A 21,415-nucleotide genomic window follows, 5' to 3' on the forward strand; every position below is an offset into this window, starting at 1 on the left:
TATATATATATATATATACATTTGATTAAGAAATCTATTCTGAAGATAAGCATTATTCATACAATCGTAAAATCTCGTTAACAATTTAAGAAAGTTCTATTAATCAATCGTTATATCTACTGCTAATATAGTAATAATTATTTTATGTTTAACTTATCTCGCTTCGGTAATAAGCAATTCTATTTATCTGTAAGATGAAGAGAGAGGAACGCGAGAATAATCTCAGTTATTGATGATGATGCTGAGCTTTTGATGTGAGTCACGCTTCCTTTCTAGATTAAAGGCGGATTTCTTATTCAAATTCCATATCGATCGACTTCATCCGTCATTATTAACAATATCGTGAGCGCCCAGTATCTTGATCCCTGACAACAGACTCTGGTATGCTTCTCGTTTCGATTTCTAGGTCGGTTTTAAAAATTAAGAGTCTTGAGTTCTTGAACTGTTTGCCGAATTTAGTTTGATATCGTAAGATCTTCTCGGAACGTGCAATGGCATTAAGCTTAGATTAATTTTTTCTTTTCTTTTTATATTCGATTATTTCTCTTTTTTTCCATCTATTTATTCTATCTTTCTATTTTTCTCTATTTTCTCTTACGTTATTATTCATCCATTACATACATTACATATATTACAACTTTAATTAATATAACACTTTTTATTGCAAATTTTAAATGGAATTGCATATTTAAAGGTTTCATAAAGAATAATTATAAAAAAAGAAGAAAATATATTAAACGATATTCATACAAAGCAGTATTTTACAATAATTTACATTTTCTTGTCGTTGGGATATAAAACCATCCCAAGAGACTATTCTCACGAATTAGTAAAGTTATTTTTCTGAGCAAAGCCGTTATATATATATATTTTTAATTTATGTACCTTTACTTTTTTGTCATTCTTTATACGAATCCAAAAATTCATGTTTTCATACAATTGTTTTGAGATACGGATACGAAAAAGTTTATGTCTTCAGTCTCTGAAAAGAACTTTGTTGAATGATTTATTATTCAACTGACCTCAATTCGGCTAGCTCTTTTCATTTGATTTTTTTTGTCTCTTTCCTTTAACCACCAACACCCGTTACTGACGTACTTTCACGTTTTACTCTTTTTATTCAGGTTTTACGATCGCTCTCAAGACAATGTTAGCGTCTTCAGTTTTTCTCTGACTAATACATTAAACCTTCAAGAGTTTATTCAGTGACTATTATAAGATTTTAGACTCTTGGAAAAATTAATATGCGTGAACGACGATTTTATTGAAAGCACAGTCGAATATTTGCATATGTTTTAGTACGAATTTTAGAGAGAATATGTCTTGATTATATTTTATATTAAAATTTGTAGTAGTAAATCGGCAATGCTAAAATTACCATCAGAATAATAAATATAAACTATATGATTCCAAATTGATTACATTTTTTAACAAGTTTTTAAAGGTTATCTACGATATTTAACCCTTCAAGCTGATTGATCAAAATCTGTAACATAGTTATTAACGTTGGGTCTTTAAGATTCATTTAATATATACTAATTAATTTTATGAACAAAATAACATAATTCATATAATAAGAATATATGAATACTAAACTTATTTTAATAACTATAAATCGAATATAACGTAAAGAATAATTTTGAGTAGATCAATAGATTCATCATAAACCCTCCGAAGGATTAATTTTGAATAAAAGATGTGAAAAAAATAATAATTTCTTACTAAACTTTCATCCAGAGAAATCAGTAGAGATAAAGGAAATTGTGAAAAAACATGTATTGCTCATTCTGTGCGCGTAATATGCACCGTTTGTTTATTTCTTGGGAAACAGAAAAACAGTTTATTTTTCACGACAAAAAGTTTTAGATATTTTTAGTTGAAGTTATAATGAAATTGCAAATCTCTCTTACTTACGCTACCTTTCGAGTTGAGTTCATTAATCCTGATAACAGGCAAGACGGAAAGCTTTAGCTGTACGAGCACATTTTCATTATATCATAGTACAAATTTAGTGGCGGATGTTGCGATTTATCAAAGCCACATTTATCATCCGTAGTGCGAAGCGATTCATTATTTCCACCATAGGACTTCTCGACCAGGACTTCCGAAAGTTGCGCGCCGAGAATTCCCGAACGAAACTCTGTAAACGCTCGTCAAACTGTCCGGACTTTCTCGCCTGCTTGAAAAATAAAGGAAGGTAGTTAAGCGAGACCGAGAGTGCCCTGTGCTAGATCAAGCGCAATTTAGAAATTTAATTTGAAAAGTTTCTAGGATTTACGGCCCACTCGGAAATGAAATCTGCGAACTCCCCATAAAGTCGTTAGCAAAAATCTAGTAACGTGATTTGGTAAACAAAGGTTTCTTAAATCGAAAGTTTCCTTTTTACTCCGGAGAACGATCAACTTGCTACAGACGTGGGATTAAATCTTTCCGACAGAGTTTGGACACAGTTCTTTTCTCAAGTTTTTTTTTTATATCAGCTTTATAAATACAAATTAAAAAACATGTCATATATCGTGATTAAATTTAATCGAAATAAATTGCTCTGGGCTTACGTTATCATGCAGGATCGGAGTGAGCATCACTATTTGTGAATTTACGATAGCTTAAATTCTCTGATAGCTTTTTTTTAAACTAACACAACGGATTTTACGTTTCGGGAAACAACATTTTTACGATTATTGTCACACAGGATATTCTTCTGGACAAATACGAACGCACGAGAAAGACGGAGAAAATACAAGGGACAACACACAAAAGTTTCACTCTGTATAGTCTTTCAAACTAATGCGGATATAAAGTATTACGCGTGTGATAATTTTTTTTCGAAACGAAACTTCAGCCAATGAGTTTTATATCATCAGATTCAAGCGTTTCTATATATATCGAAATGAATAATATTTACTACATAGGTAAAATAGAGTTCTAATTACATCATGTTATCAGTATTTTTACAAATCGAATTGCTCTAAATTCAATTGTCAAAAGTAATAAGCAATTTGAATCATGACGTGAAAAGGCAATATGAATATTAATGCGCAATTTAATTGTAAATTAAATTAAAGTATATTTACATATTAATTATACATGAAGAATACAAATTTTACGCTAATTACGTAAAATTATAATCATGCACTGCTATTTGTGAGTATTCTTATTTGCACTCAGTTAAATTGTTTTGCATTATTACGAATGTTACTTTTAATCATCCATGAAATTATGTTACAAATCTATCTATTATTTTAATTATATGCTTTAATTCTTTAAGAACTAATTAGTATATAAATGGTCAATGATCACCTTATATTAATATTGTATTTATAATTTATACATGGGATATACTAATTTTTAAAATTATATAATCTAAGCAACTTGTTTCTGTCATACTGTACGAATTGATATAAAATTACAAATTCAGATCTGGCAAATTGAATATAAACATTACATTGTTAAATCTATAATAAAATTTCTAATTTAGTCATTGTTTTAGTATAAAATAACGATACATATTGAGTAGGAGCAGTGGTGACTTAGGTTAACTTAAATTTTGATATTCTCTTTTTCTCTATAGATTTAACAGTACGTATCCTAACAATACAGATTTCTAGGAGAAAAAACGTTCAGAAAACGTCCGTATATCTTGTGAACATCCTAAAGACATTCCCAGAATGTATCCCGGATAAAGCTATTAGGGTAAAATCGTGGTGTTTGCGTAATCTCTGTGAAGTAATATTCGAATTACTTAGGTACGCCACTTACGACGATGACGTTGATTTATGATAGCCAATTTGCGCGCGATTGGAAGTTTGTAACGCAGCTGCAACTGTCAGCTCGAATGTGTGTGGCAATTTGATTAAAGTGTTATGTGTCGACGCGCCTAATTCGAATGCCGAAAACGCTACCGATACGCGCCTGGAGGTTTTCGATTTCGATCACGGTCTTTCTATGCGATAACTTCCATATACGCGACGGGTACATAGTACACGCCCCACGGCCCTTCCAATTACAGTCGGTTTGCAGTTGCAGTTTCGCCCGCAGTTGCGCCTGGTTACACACACGGACCTGTCGAAATTCGTGAGATAGAATTTATGGCGCTATCCGTTTCGACGATGGACGATTGATTGATCCGATCCCCCCCCCCCCTCGTTTGCAGTTCTTTCGTCTGTTGACTTAGATCCAATCACGGAATTCGCGCAAGCTCCGCAATCGAAAGTGTAAAGAAATCAGAAATTGTAAAAAAAAGAAGAACAGTGATAGTGTGGATGAGATTTGTCCGCGTTGTTTGAAATTTTTAAAAATTTTTGCACTCGAAATAAATATATATTTTGTAAAAATATACTTTGCACTTGAGATAAATATTTATTCAGGTTGAAAAGAGAAAAATTGAAGATCTTGAATGGAAAAAGTTATATAAGCAACGCGAACAAATCTATTGTCAGATTGTGTATTTTGTAGAATAGACTGCGCATTTCTCCAAAGTTGTCACTGTCGGTTTAGAAAGAGTGAGGTAGTTTGAATCATATTACTGTTTTTCTTTAAAGTATTGAGTTGAAGAGAAGATGCTGATATGTTCGATCCTTTCTAACAGAGCATAAATACTAAAATCGTACGTAGTCTACATAGCTATTTATGATATGACGAAAGGAATGATTTTGTTGAAGCATCTAAAAATTTATATAGACTTGAAAATAATTTTGTAAGAATTTCAAGCACGATGAGTAATGCTGCAAAAAATTTTGACATTCTAACATCAGTTTGGACGTATAATATAATTATTTTGATAATTCAACTTATTTAGAAATTATTTTCAAATCTATATTTTATTGTTATATTTTATATTATTAAGTTACATCTAATTTATTTTAATCATTTCTGTAGGTAGTCTGCTTCTACGTCGTTAATTTAACTAAAACAGTGAAATTAAATGATTTAAATCAAGAAAATGTATTAAATTGGATTTAAATTAAATGTATTATTTACTAAGTGTATTAATATAAACGTTATTTACTTAAAACTAATTATAGAAATGAACGATTTACATTTTGTTATTTTTATAACTTCTTTATATATTAAAATGTAAATCAATCCGTTTCTGCAGAAATTTAATACATTTTCTTAATTTAAACCGTTTAATTTTATTATTTATTTTAATTAAATTGATGCTATATTAAATATAAGTAAGAGCAATGGCATGGCCTATAAAAATGATTAAAAATAATTCAAATTAGGTATAATTTAACATTATGAATTTCACAGACCTAATTTTTGATAATATCAATATCATCACATTTTTTCTAACAAAAAAATTCTTTTCTTATTTCTCATGTAAAACGGTATTTTATTACCATCGAAAAAATGTTTCAGATGAGTAGTTATTGAAAAATTCGTATAGAACTAGCGTAACATATAAGATACTCGTTCTTTCGTCCAGAATGCATCATCGGAATATAATTACATTACATAAGCTCGCGTAAGCAACACGAGAGGTGAGAGCGAAAACACGCCGATGTTCCGGCGCGGCGCGGCGCCACGCAGAGAAGTGCGGCATTTACTTACCACGGCAAATAGTCGATGAGAGATGCAGCCGGTAGCGAGCGTTCAGGAAATAATAATCGTGATTTCTGACGCGTACACACGAGCAAACAAGCCGCAACATTTTCCATCGGCGAAAATAACCGTCGGATGGGAGACGGTTATTTTCGCCGAGTTATATCCGGGTCGTAATTAATTCGCGCGAATGCGACCGAACGGTCTCGCGAGAAATCGCGTGGCACGTACGACGTGCCGCTAACTACGTTTCGCTTCGATTCGTGCAGCTGCAGCTGCGAAAACCGCATTCTCATGCGGCACGTTCGGGCAGTAGCAGCCCTTCAATTACTGTTTCTCCCTTTTGCGCGGCGAAACGCGGTTTCACGTTCGTGATGACACAATAAACGTAGGATCAAATAGGATAACAAGGAAGGACATAGGAAATTCTTATTCGACGACTGCAGACGTCGATCCGGACGTTCGCGATTTCCATGCCAGAGCTATTCTTGCAGATTTATACCTTGTGAAATCCTTCGACTATTGTCGAGCTTTAGGTGCCTTATTGGATGTCGCGCACGAATGACGCTGAGAGAGATTCTTCGACCTTCTGGTCAATTGATCGCCTAGAAAATAGAATAAAAAGACATGCGAGGTATCTTTCTCTTTTCGATGCTAATATGCACGCTCGATAGAGTTATAAGCGAGGCCTGTTCGCACATCCTCCGAATCTAATCTGAATTCTCGAGCAGCTCGTGCGGTGCCACTATTTTGGAAGCTAGTATGAAGTCGGGTGGTTCAGTTATGCGATTAAAATGCGATTAAAATGAATCTCAGGAATTCAAGAATGCGTAATACAGTATTCTGTGAAATGAATTTGAAGCAAATTTGACGTTTCTTCTCGTATCATATATTGCAACTGTTTTGCGAAAGAAATACAATATAAATACATAATACTTTCTTTTACTTCAAAAAAATGAATTAGATTCTCATGAAGGGAAATTTGAAAAATGAGCAAAGAGTAGTTAACTTAATTCTAATTTATTTCTAATGTAATATGTATGCATTTAATAAGAAATCTTATTAAAATTCTTTTTTGCAGGTCAAACTATCGCGCCAAAACGCCACATCGAATAGCACATATTGTAAGTAACTAAAATTTTATTAATCGCTATTTTGGAATTAATATTATTATTACAATACATTAAAAGTGCATTTTAACGTATTAAATATAATACACTTTGGAAATTATTAATGAATATATATTATATTTAGCATGATAATTAAATCGATTATCAATATCGCTACAAATATCGCTAAAAAATTTTTTGAAAATACAATATTTATTAAATCTTTAATTTATTATAGACAAAATGTATTTATTTAATCTCAAAATTTAAGATTTTGTAAAATTGTCGAAATCCATATAATTTAATATTCTGTTTAATATGTACAGCATTTTATGCGTAAACGACTTTAAAGAGATAACGTGGATGATGTAAAATAATTTCCTTTCGGTGTTGACGTAATCCAATGCTTGAGTAATTTTTAATCCTTTGCGCATTTAATCCGGCTTGATCCTGAGATGAGTTTAGAGAACGCTTTCTCGTTAGAGTTGGTATATCGATTTTTCCGACCGTCCCGCAAAAACTTTAATCTGATCCTATCCTCTTTACTTGAAGTAAAGTAAGAAATATCGGCCTACATAATACGGTGGACCATAAGATTGAACACGTATAAAAAGATCGATAGAATACATATCCCATAAATATTCAATTTCGCAAACGTGTTATCAGGTTAAAGTCTGAGATTTAACGTATACGCAGAATAGATATTTTTATAGATAGATAATAAAAATATGTTATGTAATAACTGTTCAGAGCATTCTCGTTATTAATTTCTAGTGATTAACGTTAGTTAGACAAAGAGAACCTTTATTTTTTTCTCTCAATAATTTCAAAACTATGAGTATATGAAGTTTTTTATTATGCAAATATAATAACTATAATACATTTAAATAACGTCGGAGATATTCGTATTGTTTAAAAGTATCATGAATGAAAGGCTATTTTTTTCAATCAGAAAGATGTACTAGAACAGCAAAAAAAATTATCTGATTTAAGAATTATCCGTATATATAATCCGTATGTATATAGAGTCTCACATAAATGTATTTTTTATCCTTTCAAATAATCACGTGTTATATTGTTCTACCTACTGTTTATTTTGATCTAAAAGAGTAAGAATTAAATGTTTAAACTATTAATTTACAATTGATTTTAAATTTAAATCGTTTTTATAAAAAATATAATATTTTTAAAATTTTATAAAAAAATATAATTATAAATTATTGAAATTACAATAATTTTCGAATTATAAAATCAAACTTGGTCAATTACATATAAAAAATTTATTTAAATCTACAATTACTTTTACACACGTATCGATTTGTCATTTAATATTAATTTTTATTGTATAAATTGATATTAATTTTTACTGTCTCGTTGATTTTGTTTTTCAATTTTTTTGTGTTTAAACATTATATACATACGGATTTTGATCGATATTAATAAGAATATGTTACAATATAATGTTCTTTAATATTCACGAATGAATATAATTAATAGGATATTAATGAATATAATAATAGGAAAAAATATTATACGCGAATTTTGATTTCTATTTTAAAGTCCGTTTTAGGGGATTTGTAATTACAGAATTTGCATCAGATTTCAAGACAGGATTTTAATTATAATTTTATATGCCATGTATTTTCATATCGTTTGAAAACTTGATATATTTTAATTATATATATTTTTTATATATGTATGTGCATATCTCGGTCTTCAAATATTTTAGGCAATTAATATAAATATAATAATAATTACGTATTTCTTTAACGAAACTTGAATTTCGATATTTCACATATACGTGTATTTCTCGTGCATTCAGATTTATACTATCGCGATTTTGATTTTTTATCATTTTAACAGTTGAAATTTATTATATAATCATATTGTTTGGATTAATGTGAATAAAAGCTGTAAAAAATGAAAATTAAAAAATTTTTACATTAACAAACAAAGTTATCAAATATTAGAGAAAAAAGTTTTTAAATAATATATTAGTAAGAAAATAAATTAATAAATTTTAAGTCAAATAGATCCGAACAGATCTCAGTGTCTATATTTTGTAATTCTTAACAACAATTCGTTGTTATCGTCGTAGCTTTTTCATCATATAATACATGCGCAACGATATAACGACACTTTTGTTACAGAAAAATTACAGAATACAAACACTGTTTAACATAATTCACTTATGTCCGTTTCTATTCGAGTATAGTTTAATTTTAATTTTGATTTAACTAACTCTTCATCTTTTTCTAGTTCTAGTAAAAATTAAAAAAGGATGAAAGGTAAGAATCGAAATTTGAGTTAATCTACATTGATAAAAATTGATAGAAACGGGCATTATTGTCTTCGAATTAAGAGTGCGATAATAAACGAACTTGCCGACTTGTGTCTAGAACGAAATTCTTGCAAAAAGCTTATCGCTGTGCGGCAATAGCCGATATATCATAATTAATCGAAAATAACGGAGCAAAACGACGTTAAATATTTTATAATAGCAAATACATATCTTGTAACGGCGACGAGTTGGCTGGCGCACAACGTACGACGCGTGGTGTTGTGTTTACGCAAGGTCATGCATTGCGGTATCATTCGCACAGTGAGACTCGATCGGGCAAGCAGCGGTACGAGCCGCTCCGTATTACATTAATGATTACATTATTCTATTAAAATGCGATCATTCGTGACGATTATTAAAATTAGCAATCGGCTCACTCATTTAACTATTACGACGTTTTGCCAGATTCTTTCGTTTTGAGTGAAAACACATCGAATAAGTGTATTTTTATTAAGCTTTGAGACAGGGGAGTATTCTAATTTACTAATAAATTACCATTACGACTAACAATTTGTAAGCATAACGAAACGATTGTTACTTATCTGGATATATTTTGTTCGCGATCGACGTGATGAAGAAAATTAAAAATTATCGATTTTTAACGGGCGATACATATTTTCTTGATAACTTCTTTTCTGTATTTTTCAAATTTGACGCATCGTTTTCGAAGTTTCGTCATACGGTTCGTCGAGAGTGAAAAGAATTGCGCTAATGTGTTTTCCATGTATATGTGTGTGTGCGCGTGTGTGTGCGTGTGTGCGCGTGTGTGCGTGTGTGTGTGCAGTAAAGAAATTCGAGAGGAAGGAGGAGAATCCGACAATTTATGAGAGGTATCGAGTAACGGCAGATCAGCAGGTGGAATAATTTATTATCTTACTTTTTCTTATTACCGAATTAATCGTTTTGATCGTTTTATGCGTTTTAATTACTTTTCAAATATTAATTTTCGGTATACAGGATGATCCGATAATGATGATCCGATAATGATGAAAAATGTTTTATATATTTGTATTATGTAGTTAATAAAGAATCATAATTTTCGCAAAACATCTAACGATAATCTTATATACTCCTTGTTTGATTGTTATTTATAATTAAAATCTTTGTTTCGACATATTGTTGGCACAAATATAATTTGAGTAATATGCAAACAATACAAGTATAATTTGGACAATTAATTATATCAGAGATCGAGTAACATTGACCAACTTTGTTTAAAAATTTAAAAATTATGTATGTATATTATATATTATTATGTATTACTGTTGTATGATTTTGATAGTTTTGTAGAATTTTTACATTTTATTATAATATTATGTTAATGCTTTTAAAATATTATACGATTGCGGAAGAAATCCTATTTGAAGAATGATCGAATAGTGTTAAAATAAGTGATCGTCAAATATGAAGCCAATAGCAGACAAGTCGATGAAAATTCATATTAATTGTCATAATCATCATGTGTCAAAAGGAAACGAAATAAGCAGAAAGTGGGCGACAGCAGCAGCAGCTGGTGCGATGCACCAAATCCGGTGGGAAGAAAACTAGCTTAATCCTCTTACGTCCGTCGCTGAGCCACTGCCGGAAAATGGCGTTTTTTGCTTGACCTTAAACTTGACAGTAACATGTGAGCATCGCGCATGTTGAAATACGCGAAAAGTCGGCGATTTTTCTTCAAACAGGATAACCGTGAGCATAATTTTTCAAAAATGCAAAGTCGCGTAAGAATGTAGAAAAGTAGTATCGTATGAAAACTTTTTATCCAATTGAAGTTCAGAATAAGAATAATATCAGAAATGGATAATCTTGACGAAATTATGACTATTTTATGAAACGATTTTGCTAAAATATTTATAAAAATTTAGCGGGATACAGATCTGAAAATAATTTTAAATGTTAAATTATGAAAGTAATTATAAATATGTACGGAAACAAACATGATGAGCAATATTTTGTAGTAATCAATTGTGTCCTACATTAATTATTTTGATAATTTGATAAAATTATTTTCAGATCTGTATCTAAATTTTTAGACATTTTTTATACACTTTTAGCAAAACCATTTTTTTCCGTAATATATTATAAGAGAATATTATTGCAAAATATTTTACATAAATAAATGTACACAATATAATACTGCTATATATGTTGATTTACATTAGTTTGTAGTTTCTTGTGATTTATGTGAGTATTGATAGGTATTTATACGTAGTCATTGTAAAAAATGGTTCACCGTTTCAAAAAATATAATTAATATTATTCCTTGGGTTAAAAGGGCGTAAATATTGATTAGCACGTTGGAATCGTCGAACCGAGCGCGAAATATAAGAAACGAGAATTGATGCGACCGAAGAAAGTTTCTTCCTTCGTGCTCTCTCTTTTCCGTTTTTATCATAAAGAATTTACTAGACTTTTGTGCAAGAGAATTTTAATTCTCGTGCTGAATTGGAAGTTGAAAATTAAGCGAACATTTCGAAATAAAGCTTTGTCGAGTTGTCGTTGAAGTTATTTTAGTTTTACGTATACTCCCCATCTAGCAAAAGCACAGTATTAACTTAATCTTCGTGAAATAAAGAGAAAGAATATTAAAAGTTTCAGGATAATATCACATAGCGACGTTTCCATCTCCTTGTTCCGAGTGTAAAAAGGTATGATGTTAATTATGTGTGCGACTTTGGTATGTTTTAATCCAGTATACTCAATTGCACGAAAATTAAAACTCACACGAAATCATATAGAAAGATATTTATTAAATATATTCATATATCTTTCAGATTTTTAATAAATTTAGACTTTTAATAAATTCAGTACAATTGCTTTTGTGAAAATTAATGAAATTTTTCTGTGATCTGCATGAAATTTGCTAATGCGAGTACGTGATGCGGACATTTTTAATCTAATTATTGCGAAAGAAGATCTGGGAAAAAGTCCGTAAATCTCATGTTGTTACATAACGAGAACATAGGGAATACATGGAAATAACTTTTAAAGCTATGTAGAGAAGTGCAAACGTGAGTATTTTACAATCTCGCGGATGAGACATGGATCTTGTTGAATATTAGTGAGAGTTGGATCGAAAAAGTTGATACTTTTTACAAGAAAAACGTGCTGCATCACTCGTAAACAGTTCCCATTTTGTAATTACCGGATCATTCTGCTAGTTATTAATCATATTCACAATTCTAATAACGTGATACACACTGTTAGAAATTTCGTAATGAATTTAAATAACATGTAAAGAAAACTTCTAATTATGACGTAACTGCAAAGTAATAAATGTGTGCATTAAATTTCATGTAAATTCTCATAAAATTTTATGGACAGTACATTAAATTTCATGATATTTTATGAAAAGTACAATAAATTTCATGTACATGTACACAATTATTCTTTTCAGCTACACATACATAAAATTTAATTTAATATAATGTAATGTTATGGAATTACATTCAACTATAACTTAAAAGTATATTAAACTTATAATATTTTTATCAGTGCAGTCTCGATAATATTATAGAAATTTCTTTGCGAGAGGAGTTTTTTTCGTATAAAACAAATGTTATAGTATACGATAATGTTTTAACGAAATCAGGAATTTTACAGTAAGAAGAATTAAAAATAATTATATGAGAGAGAAGAATTAAGAATATAAGTGAGGATAAAAAAATTATTCGTTTACATCAACCTCGGTGGTCGCGTTTTATTAAGTTTATGCTCTGGCCATTTTATATTTCATCTTTTACACGAAATTCTAAATTTTCACAAAAACGTGAAGGGAACTCATCCTACCGAGTCGTTTCCTTTCTAGTCGAGACACCCTTAAATCTTATCGCACAGCGGCAGTCCGGCGGATAGCGGTCTCGAGGTCGGAATTGAAAAACGCACCAGCGGCGGCTTGAGAGGGTAAGTAGGAGAAAGGTTCGTAAGATCGTAGGTGAGTAGGTGATATTGAGCAAAGCCATCTCAAGGGGAGGGATTTTCTGGGAGAAAATCGTGCGATTGAATTAGAATCGAGGATATTCAGAATATTCCTAGGGATGTGAAAAAGGGGATGCAAAAAGGTCGAACATACGGGATAAAATGCGTGTGTGTGGGTATGTGTGTGTGTGTGTGTGTGTGTGTGTGTGTGTGTGTGTGTGTGTGTGTATGCGTATATAGTGAAGAGAGAAAAGAGAACAAACAGGTCGCGCGAAAAGCCAATCGTGGGAAAAACAAAAAATACTCGATGAAAATTCTATATGTATGTATGCGTCTCAATGCAAAACAGTTTATCAAGGAAAAATATTTTAATAATTTTGCAGATGCATACGAATATTGGACGGAAAAAGTTGAGATAAGAGAGAAACACATTTGATATAAATATGGTTTGAAAAATATATAATATTTTATGTTTATTTACTATAAATAATTTTAGTTTAGTTCAACTTGATCTCATAAAATTATTTAAAATTACATAAAATTGAAGAAATAATGAGAAAAACGTGACGGATTGAAGACGCACATTAAAGTAACGAATAAATATTTGAAATAAGAAAAGAAAAAGAAAGTTATAATTATTAATTAAACAAATAAGAAAAAGATAAATTAATATCAATTAGATATTTGAGTTTAGAAGCAAGAAGGGAAAAAGAAATTATTGTAAGTTCTCTCGATAATAAGAATTTTGTATAGTTTATGATAAAAAAAGGTGAATCGTCGATCAAACGAATTTGCCGGTCTTTCATTTGACATCGTTGTAATTACGATTGTAATTATGATTGTATCGTTACGTGATTATGCTGTCTGTGCAATAAAGCCGCAGTTGTCATGTTAATTATAAACAACAACGCGAATCAATTCTCGTAGAGTTATTACATAACGATATCATTGATGTGAATTGTATGCACAAATACAATAAAAGCGTATTATGAACATATAATTACATCTTTGGAAGGTGAAACGTATTATGTATAGAAAATATTCAGTATTATTTTTTACGCTTCTTTCTCGCACATGTAGCTAAAAAGTTTTTCTAGACTGAAAAATTCTGCGTATGCCAAAAGTTGTTCAAATATAGCAGACAAGGAATCTAAGTCCAGCGCATTAGATTGAATGGGCGATTAAAAAGAGGCATATCATGCGATATTAACGTGCGTCGCTGTCTTTGTGCACTTGCTAATTAAATCCCTTGCCTTGCAAATTAGTCCTTTGGCGAAAGGAGACGGAACGTCAGTTGCAGGAAATGCGCAGGATAGTCTCTCTCCTATCTATATATATATATATATATATCAGTCGTTGGTGTGTCGTAGCGGCTTCCTTTTCATTAAAATTAAAATTCCCGCACAAAGCGATATGTACGAATATTCTGCATATTTTATCAGTTATATGCAACATTAATTAACGCGCATTTAGTAGTCATTATGAGGAAATAATATATTTTTGAGAAAGAGAACATAAGATAAGAATAATTAGAAATTTACAAAAAAATATGTTACACAAAATAACTTTAAAAAGAGCATAATTTAAAAAAATGCTATCTAAATAATTATTATTTCTAACATACAATATTATATAATGCAATACATAATTTGTTTTTGAATTTATAAAGAGTTTTTATGTTTTTATAACAATAGAATTCTTTTGTTTTTTAGAATTACAATAGTTAGTAAAAATTAAATAATATAATTGTTTGTAGTACAAATAGAATATAAATATAATGTCAAATATAATTATTTGCAATATAATTATAATTGTATGTGATAATGTAGTAATTTATGATATTGTATTACATTCAAAATTGCAATTAAGAGTATAGGTAATCATTTGCTTGAAAACAAAGTGAGTAATTGCACACCTGTCTATCATATGTCACGAATGCCGGAATCTCCAGAATGGAGAAATTCCGAGGTCGTATTTCCGCGTTGGTGATGATTCCAGTTTCTCCTGCCTTTCTCGCATGATTTTAATTTGCAGCAGGCATTCACAGGTGTTCCGATAGAGAGTCAACGAGACCCGAGTAAGGGCTTTTATTCGCCGAGACCCATTACGCTTTTCGCGAATACTGTGGAGATTATGAATAATTCGAAAGTATTTGCTTTTTCGGTCTTCACCGACTGAATTAATAATGGATAAAAGATCCGGAAATGAGTAGTTTTCATCGATTTAACGAGAATGATACTCATCCGAATATTTCCATGTTATATTTATAATAAGAAGTTGGAAATCGAACATCATACCGATGAACAATACAAATCTTAATATGTGGAAAGAATGATTCTGCTGCAGTATTACAAAATTTAATTAGATACAAATCTGAAAATTATTTTGTTGAAGCATCAAAATAATTATGTAGGACGCTTAAGCTAGTTGCTAGAATATCTAAACTTTTTGTAGCATTGTTCAGTATATTTGAGCATCTCTTACATAATTATTTCCATAATTCAACAAAATTATTTTTAGATCTATCACTGAAAGAGCAATTTTGCTGAAGAATTTAAATTGGCTACATACAGATCTGAAAATAATTTTGCTGGACCATCAAAATAATTTTGCAAAAATCTTAAGCGTAATGAGTAATGCTGCAAAATGTTTTGATATTTTAACAATCAGTTCTGTCGTTCTACCTAATTATTTTGATCCAGCATAATTATTTTTTAGATTTATATCTAAATTTTTAGATTTTTCAGCAAAATTGTTCTTTTAGTATCTAATCTGTGGACTTCAGCAAAATCGTTCTTTTTCCGTAGATATGTGACTCAAGCCAGTAAAAAGTTTTGTAAAGAAATAACGAGAAAAACGTGACGGTTTTTTATAATTCAGTCGTTGGTTCTTTCGAGATCCACAGGAGATTTATATTACCTAAAATATTTAGGATTTATCTTTAATATTTAGGATTCATATTGCCTGAAATCTAAAATATGATAGACTAATAAAAAGGATGATTTCAATTGGTTTCCCACAAAATTCGGAATAATCTAATCTTTAATCGATCTTTCTAGTCGTAATTTACTGAATGAAGTTGTCTCATTAGAATATTACGAATTATAATGTTTATAAAGTGGTTATTATTGACGATAATTCAGACACAAAATTGGTAAATAAAACGAATATTTTGACCATTATATCTTCCGAAAATGCATGTATATATTGGTCAAGCGTAATTAAGAATGTAATTAGAGAGCTCGGTAACGGTATTAATGGAGTTATTGGAAATGTAATTAAGGTATATATGCGTTACGTTGTATTTAAAATATAAGGTTTATTTGGAATTATTCAGATTTTCTCTCTTTATCGTTTGAAGCTGATGTCTGTTTTTTACAAATTAATCGAATAATTTAAATGAGAAGAAGAAAATACGTTAATAGTGAGCATAAAATGCTGGATGCAAAGATCGATAATTCATGTTTTTGTTGTGAACTATATAGAATATTTTAATCACGTAGAGACTTATAATAGCTACACTTCTTTCATTCTATAATCAGAATTTTATTATTAATTATAAATTGACAATATATTTATATCTAAGAATACGTAATATGTACATTTTGAAATTATAAATTTAAAAACACAATTTTATTTTTATTATTCACTACTGATTAAAAAATTTTTACTACTAATTAAAAAATTTTTAACTTTTCTTTCTTTTCTAATTATATTCTAGTTATATTTATTATTTAAATACACATGCTCTTGAAAAAAATATATATAAAGAGTATATCAATAATTTTTACAATATAAAATGCATTTTATAATGGATCGATATAATTTTTATTTTTAAAAGTAATTAAAAATTATCTGGAAATAATTCGTCGTTTTTTTAGCGAGCAGATCTCTGTAATATCAATCGCACTGAGAAAACGGTTCTTTGCGTTGCTCGCAGATGGCAGCGCCGTCCGCGTTTCGAACTCGCGCGAATCATCATTTGAAAATCGCGTTCTTGTTAATCGTTCGCGATCATGCGGAGAACGCGGCGCGGTCATGGTCTGCTGGATCGAAAATCATTCGACGAGACGTTTAGGATTGTCCGCCTGCGTAATATCCGGATCAATTATGAGCTGAATCATGAATGGGAGCAATTGTGTCGCGAGATTTGGGTACGTGTCGCAGAAATCGTTTTTTAATCTGCATTCGTCGCGGTTCTTAATCTACGCCGACGAAGTCGAGCGCGACATTTTTATGGCGTTCGCGCAAAAATGAATCTTACGTACAGACCATTGAAAATACAATATCGCATACGAGCGTCATGTAAAAATTATGTCAAAATCCTTTCGCCAAGAAAATTTCAACCAATTTATAGCAAAAATATTGATACTTTTCATGTGAGCTATTTTATATGTGAAAATGAAACGCATAAAATGCATTTACATAATTTTTATTATATGTGTCAGAATTAATTGATGATTACAATCAGTCATACGCTTTTTTTCTTATCGAATATTTAACATTTCCGAATGTTATTCAATTTTGAATTTTATTATTATCGAACTTTGACGTGATATCTACTTATACAATATTACATTATATCATGAAAATATTACGATAAAAGAGAATTGTTTTATTTTTTATTTTTTTTATTTTTAATGTAACTTTAATTCTGATTTAACTTACTTTTTATCTTTTTCTGAATCTAAAAATTAGAGAAAGATAAAATTTTAAACGAAGATTGATATAAATAAACATTAGGGATTAAAATGAGATTTTCTCAATTGGATTGATATTCTTATATATATATTATTATACGTCATCGTGAATCAATCACGAAATTAATAAACGAAATCCATTTTTTTTTTAAATGATCGATTCTGAAAACATCGTCTCACTTTTTTTACCAACATTAATAGTCTGCTTTTATTACAAAATTACCTTAAATAATATCTCGACACATTAATATGGTTCTGTGGCCAGAGTATTCATAGTCAACATATATTAAAACGTTTTAAAATGTCACGAATTAATCAGAGAGCCATATTAGCATCTTAAGACATTACTTAAGACGATTTTAAATATAAGACTGACTATGAATACCGGCTTTTGGTTCTCAGTTCTCACTTGTCAAGGGCTACGCATAATGAAAGAAATAAGGAAACAAAGAATAAGAATTTCAACTAATCAGAAACCATATGAAATTTCTGATAGGTTGAAATTCTTATTTTCTATTCTCCGTCTCATATTCTCGTATTCATAGTCAGGCGTTATATTTAAAGTTTTCTTAAATTTATCTTTAGATACTCTACGAATTATTTCATTGGCTTCTGATCTAAAGATAAATTTAAGGAAGCTTTACGTACAAGGTCTGACTATGAATACGAGCATTACTCTTTTGATTATTCGCAATCTCTTAGCAGTTAACTGATGGACGCTCCGCGCCATCCGTCGTGTATTCCACAAATGCAATGCGATCCGACAGGCGTTGTCGATAGATGGTTCCACGTATATCGATAACACAGCTCCCTGCGGATTTTCTTGACTCTTCACTCGAGCAGCAATAGCTATTTATTATCACGTTTGCTGATAACGTGTATTCTTCAACATGATAAAACACAATTAGTTAATATAATTGAAGTCATGATTAAGAACAATCTGGCGCGTACTTCGATCTATCAACTCGTCCGCTTATCATTTATCACGATTAGTGATTATTTAACCGAGGTAGTCACCGAGTTGTTTTTGAAAAATCAAATTCAAAACAATGCGACCTATAATATGTTTAGCCGCATGGAAGCTGTGAGTATTAATAAATGAAAATTATACGATGGAAAATACTTGCAATATCGCGAGATAATGATAAACAGTGTGACCGCCTTATCGACTATATACAATCGCATGGTATTCGTGAGAGAGATGTCAGGCTGATACTAAAAAATAATTCTATAAACTTTTTTAGAGACAGATAGATTCGGGTTCATATCCGTATCATATATTATATTTTCCTAAAAACATAAATTTTATTTTTTAATATAGTTTAGAATATTTTCCAATTAATATTTTTCAATAAAAAATAAAATTCTGTAAACTCCCCGAGACTGATCCACACAGTCATTTAGCGAAACCACAGGTTTAGCGAATTTGATTCTAGTTACTAGTAGTGCATTATTACGAGTTCTTTGGGCAAGGAATTAATTATGTTTTGCTTGTACTTTATGGAATAAATATTATAGAATTATTAAAAGCGATAAATTGGAAAATTAATACAAATTTATTAAGGAATTCGAATATTTAATTTTAAATTTGTTTGTAATTTTGCATTTCAGAGATTTGCATAAGTTAGAATTGTTTCACTTCCTCCTTTTAACAATAGATGTCATTAAGCTTATCGTTAGATTTATCACATATATTTTGATAAATAGATTCACGTAATAGCATTCATTAAGAATAGAATTGAGGAATAATGTTGTTTGTATTTTTCTTTATAAATGTCAGTAAAAGCATGATGGAAAGTTCCATTGCTCGGTTAACTGAAAATAGTTCGCGATGACTCAACGAAAGTAATCTACTCGAAATGTTTTTGTATTTATCACATTACGATCACAACAATTGAAATGACTATCCCGTGAAATAACTTCCAAATATGTTGAAAAATTTTTCGCGAGCAGCAAAAGCTACAAAACGTTCCATACAATATTTATTTAATTAATTTATGATTCAAATTATTAATATATTTATTTTTAATATTTTATGATGAATTCAAATGTATGTATTTTTATTTATCTTTAATAATCTAATAATATTGATTTCTGTATATACAGAGAAATTTCTTGTAATTATAAGTAGCGATATTTTAAACTTTTAAATCTATTTATTTTTTAAATTAATTTTCCTGATTTATCAGTAATTAATTTAGTTTTCCATGAATTTTTTCGGAATAATTGCACGCAGTAAGATCACATAGGATGTCTTAATTAATTCGTCTACGCGGGCAAGACGATTCGGATTCTCCACTCTCGAGAACAATCCAGATTATTGCCTATTTTCGGCTAGACCTACGTTTGTCCTCTTCTCCGAGTGCGCGCCATTGATTTTAGCTCGGGGACTCTCCATAGCGTTGCCGAGGCGTGGTGAAGCTCACGATTGAAACAACCGACCGATTCGCCAAATATACGCGCCGCGTATATTTAGCTGGAAAATTGAATTCGTGCCAGAGGATAGAGCCCTGTAATCCGATCCTCTCCTCGCCAGCGAAGGGGGATGTTTTCGCGTTCCCGCAGGATCTACACGTGCGCGACCTCGCTCACCCGCTCGAAAATAATTATTCTTATCGAAAAACCGTAGGAGTAAGGAATCGAGTACGCTTACTTGGCGAAACATGGGTTACACGACAATCTTTAATTCATCTCGCAACGAAATTTTCTATTTCTTGTTTAATAACGTTTTATCGAGTTACATAACGATTGTGACATAGCGCAATATTTGACTTTATAATTGCGACATATCAATAATAAATTAATATTGATGGAATTAATTTAATGTTGCACTATTTTTCACTTTTATCAAGAAGATTTCAATCTGTCTTCATTTCAATTTTTCAATCTTTGACGTTGAATATCTTAACAGTTCAAGAGAATAAAATTTCTATCAGAATAAAATCCATTTGGAATTGAATAGAAAACGGAATTTTATCTATTCGTGAAATGAGATTTTTAATTTTCAATATTAGATCGTTTCATTAAAAATTAGGATTTGAAATTAGAATTTGGAAATATATTCCTTGAATTAATTTGGAATTTATCTTGAAGAGTCTTATTTAAACTTATCCGATACAAGCAGTATATATTAAAATTAAGCTACTTCCCATCCTTTTGAATCAGACCCTTGTTATTTCTGTCGGAAACAGATCCATATCCGTTTAGAGAAAAATGTCTAGGAAGTACACGATTACTTGAATATGTGAAAGACCGCACGTAGGGATAATTAATATTATGCTAATTATGTGCTCTTATCGCGAGATTCGCGACCCGTCACAGTCACTTCCGTGAACTCGGTCTTTATGTAAATGTCTCTCGGTTCATTTTTGAGACTTAAAAAAAAACAAAGTTTTTCTTTGTATATTCTTGACTTGAATATCGTTTTTTCATCGTTTTTTCATCGTTTATACGAGGAGGTTCAGCGCGCGTTTAAACATTGTCATATTTATGCGCTTGTTAAGATCTCTCCCTGATCTGACTACCGGATGACGCGTGTATACTTATCTCAAGAAAAATACACAGTCGTAAATTTTTGACTGACAGAAAGCAGAAGAGTATGAGAAAATATGAAAATGATATAAGAGTTATTGCATGGATCTAAAAATTTTCAAATATTTCAATCAGACTTTAAAGTGAAATCGGGAAATATTATATATATATATTATATATATTCGGAGAATGTCGGAAATGGATATAAAAATATCCGAATGTGAACTGTAATTTATTAATTTCCAATAATTCTTGGAAACGCGAAATGT

The 21,415-nt window shown here is 30.4% G+C and overlaps 1 protein-coding gene across 1 annotated transcript in view; it reads left to right on the forward strand.

Annotated features, from left to right (window-relative positions):
• The window catches only part of LOC108684648 (RNA binding protein fox-1 homolog 2-like), a 248,440-nt gene that overhangs the window by 62,240 nt on the left and 164,785 nt on the right, over positions 1–21,415 (forward strand). Inside the window, exon 3 of the mRNA XM_018189083.1 lies at positions 6,629–6,671. Within this exon, the coding sequence (XP_018044572.1) occupies positions 6,629–6,671 (43 nt within the window). The remainder of the gene's footprint in view (positions 1–6,628; positions 6,672–21,415) is intronic.

The sequence above is a fragment of the Atta colombica genome, unplaced genomic scaffold (genome assembly GCF_001594045.1).
Source record: "Atta colombica isolate Treedump-2 unplaced genomic scaffold, Acol1.0 scaffold100, whole genome shotgun sequence".
In the NCBI taxonomy this organism is placed as follows: Eukaryota; Metazoa; Arthropoda; class Insecta; order Hymenoptera; family Formicidae; genus Atta; species Atta colombica.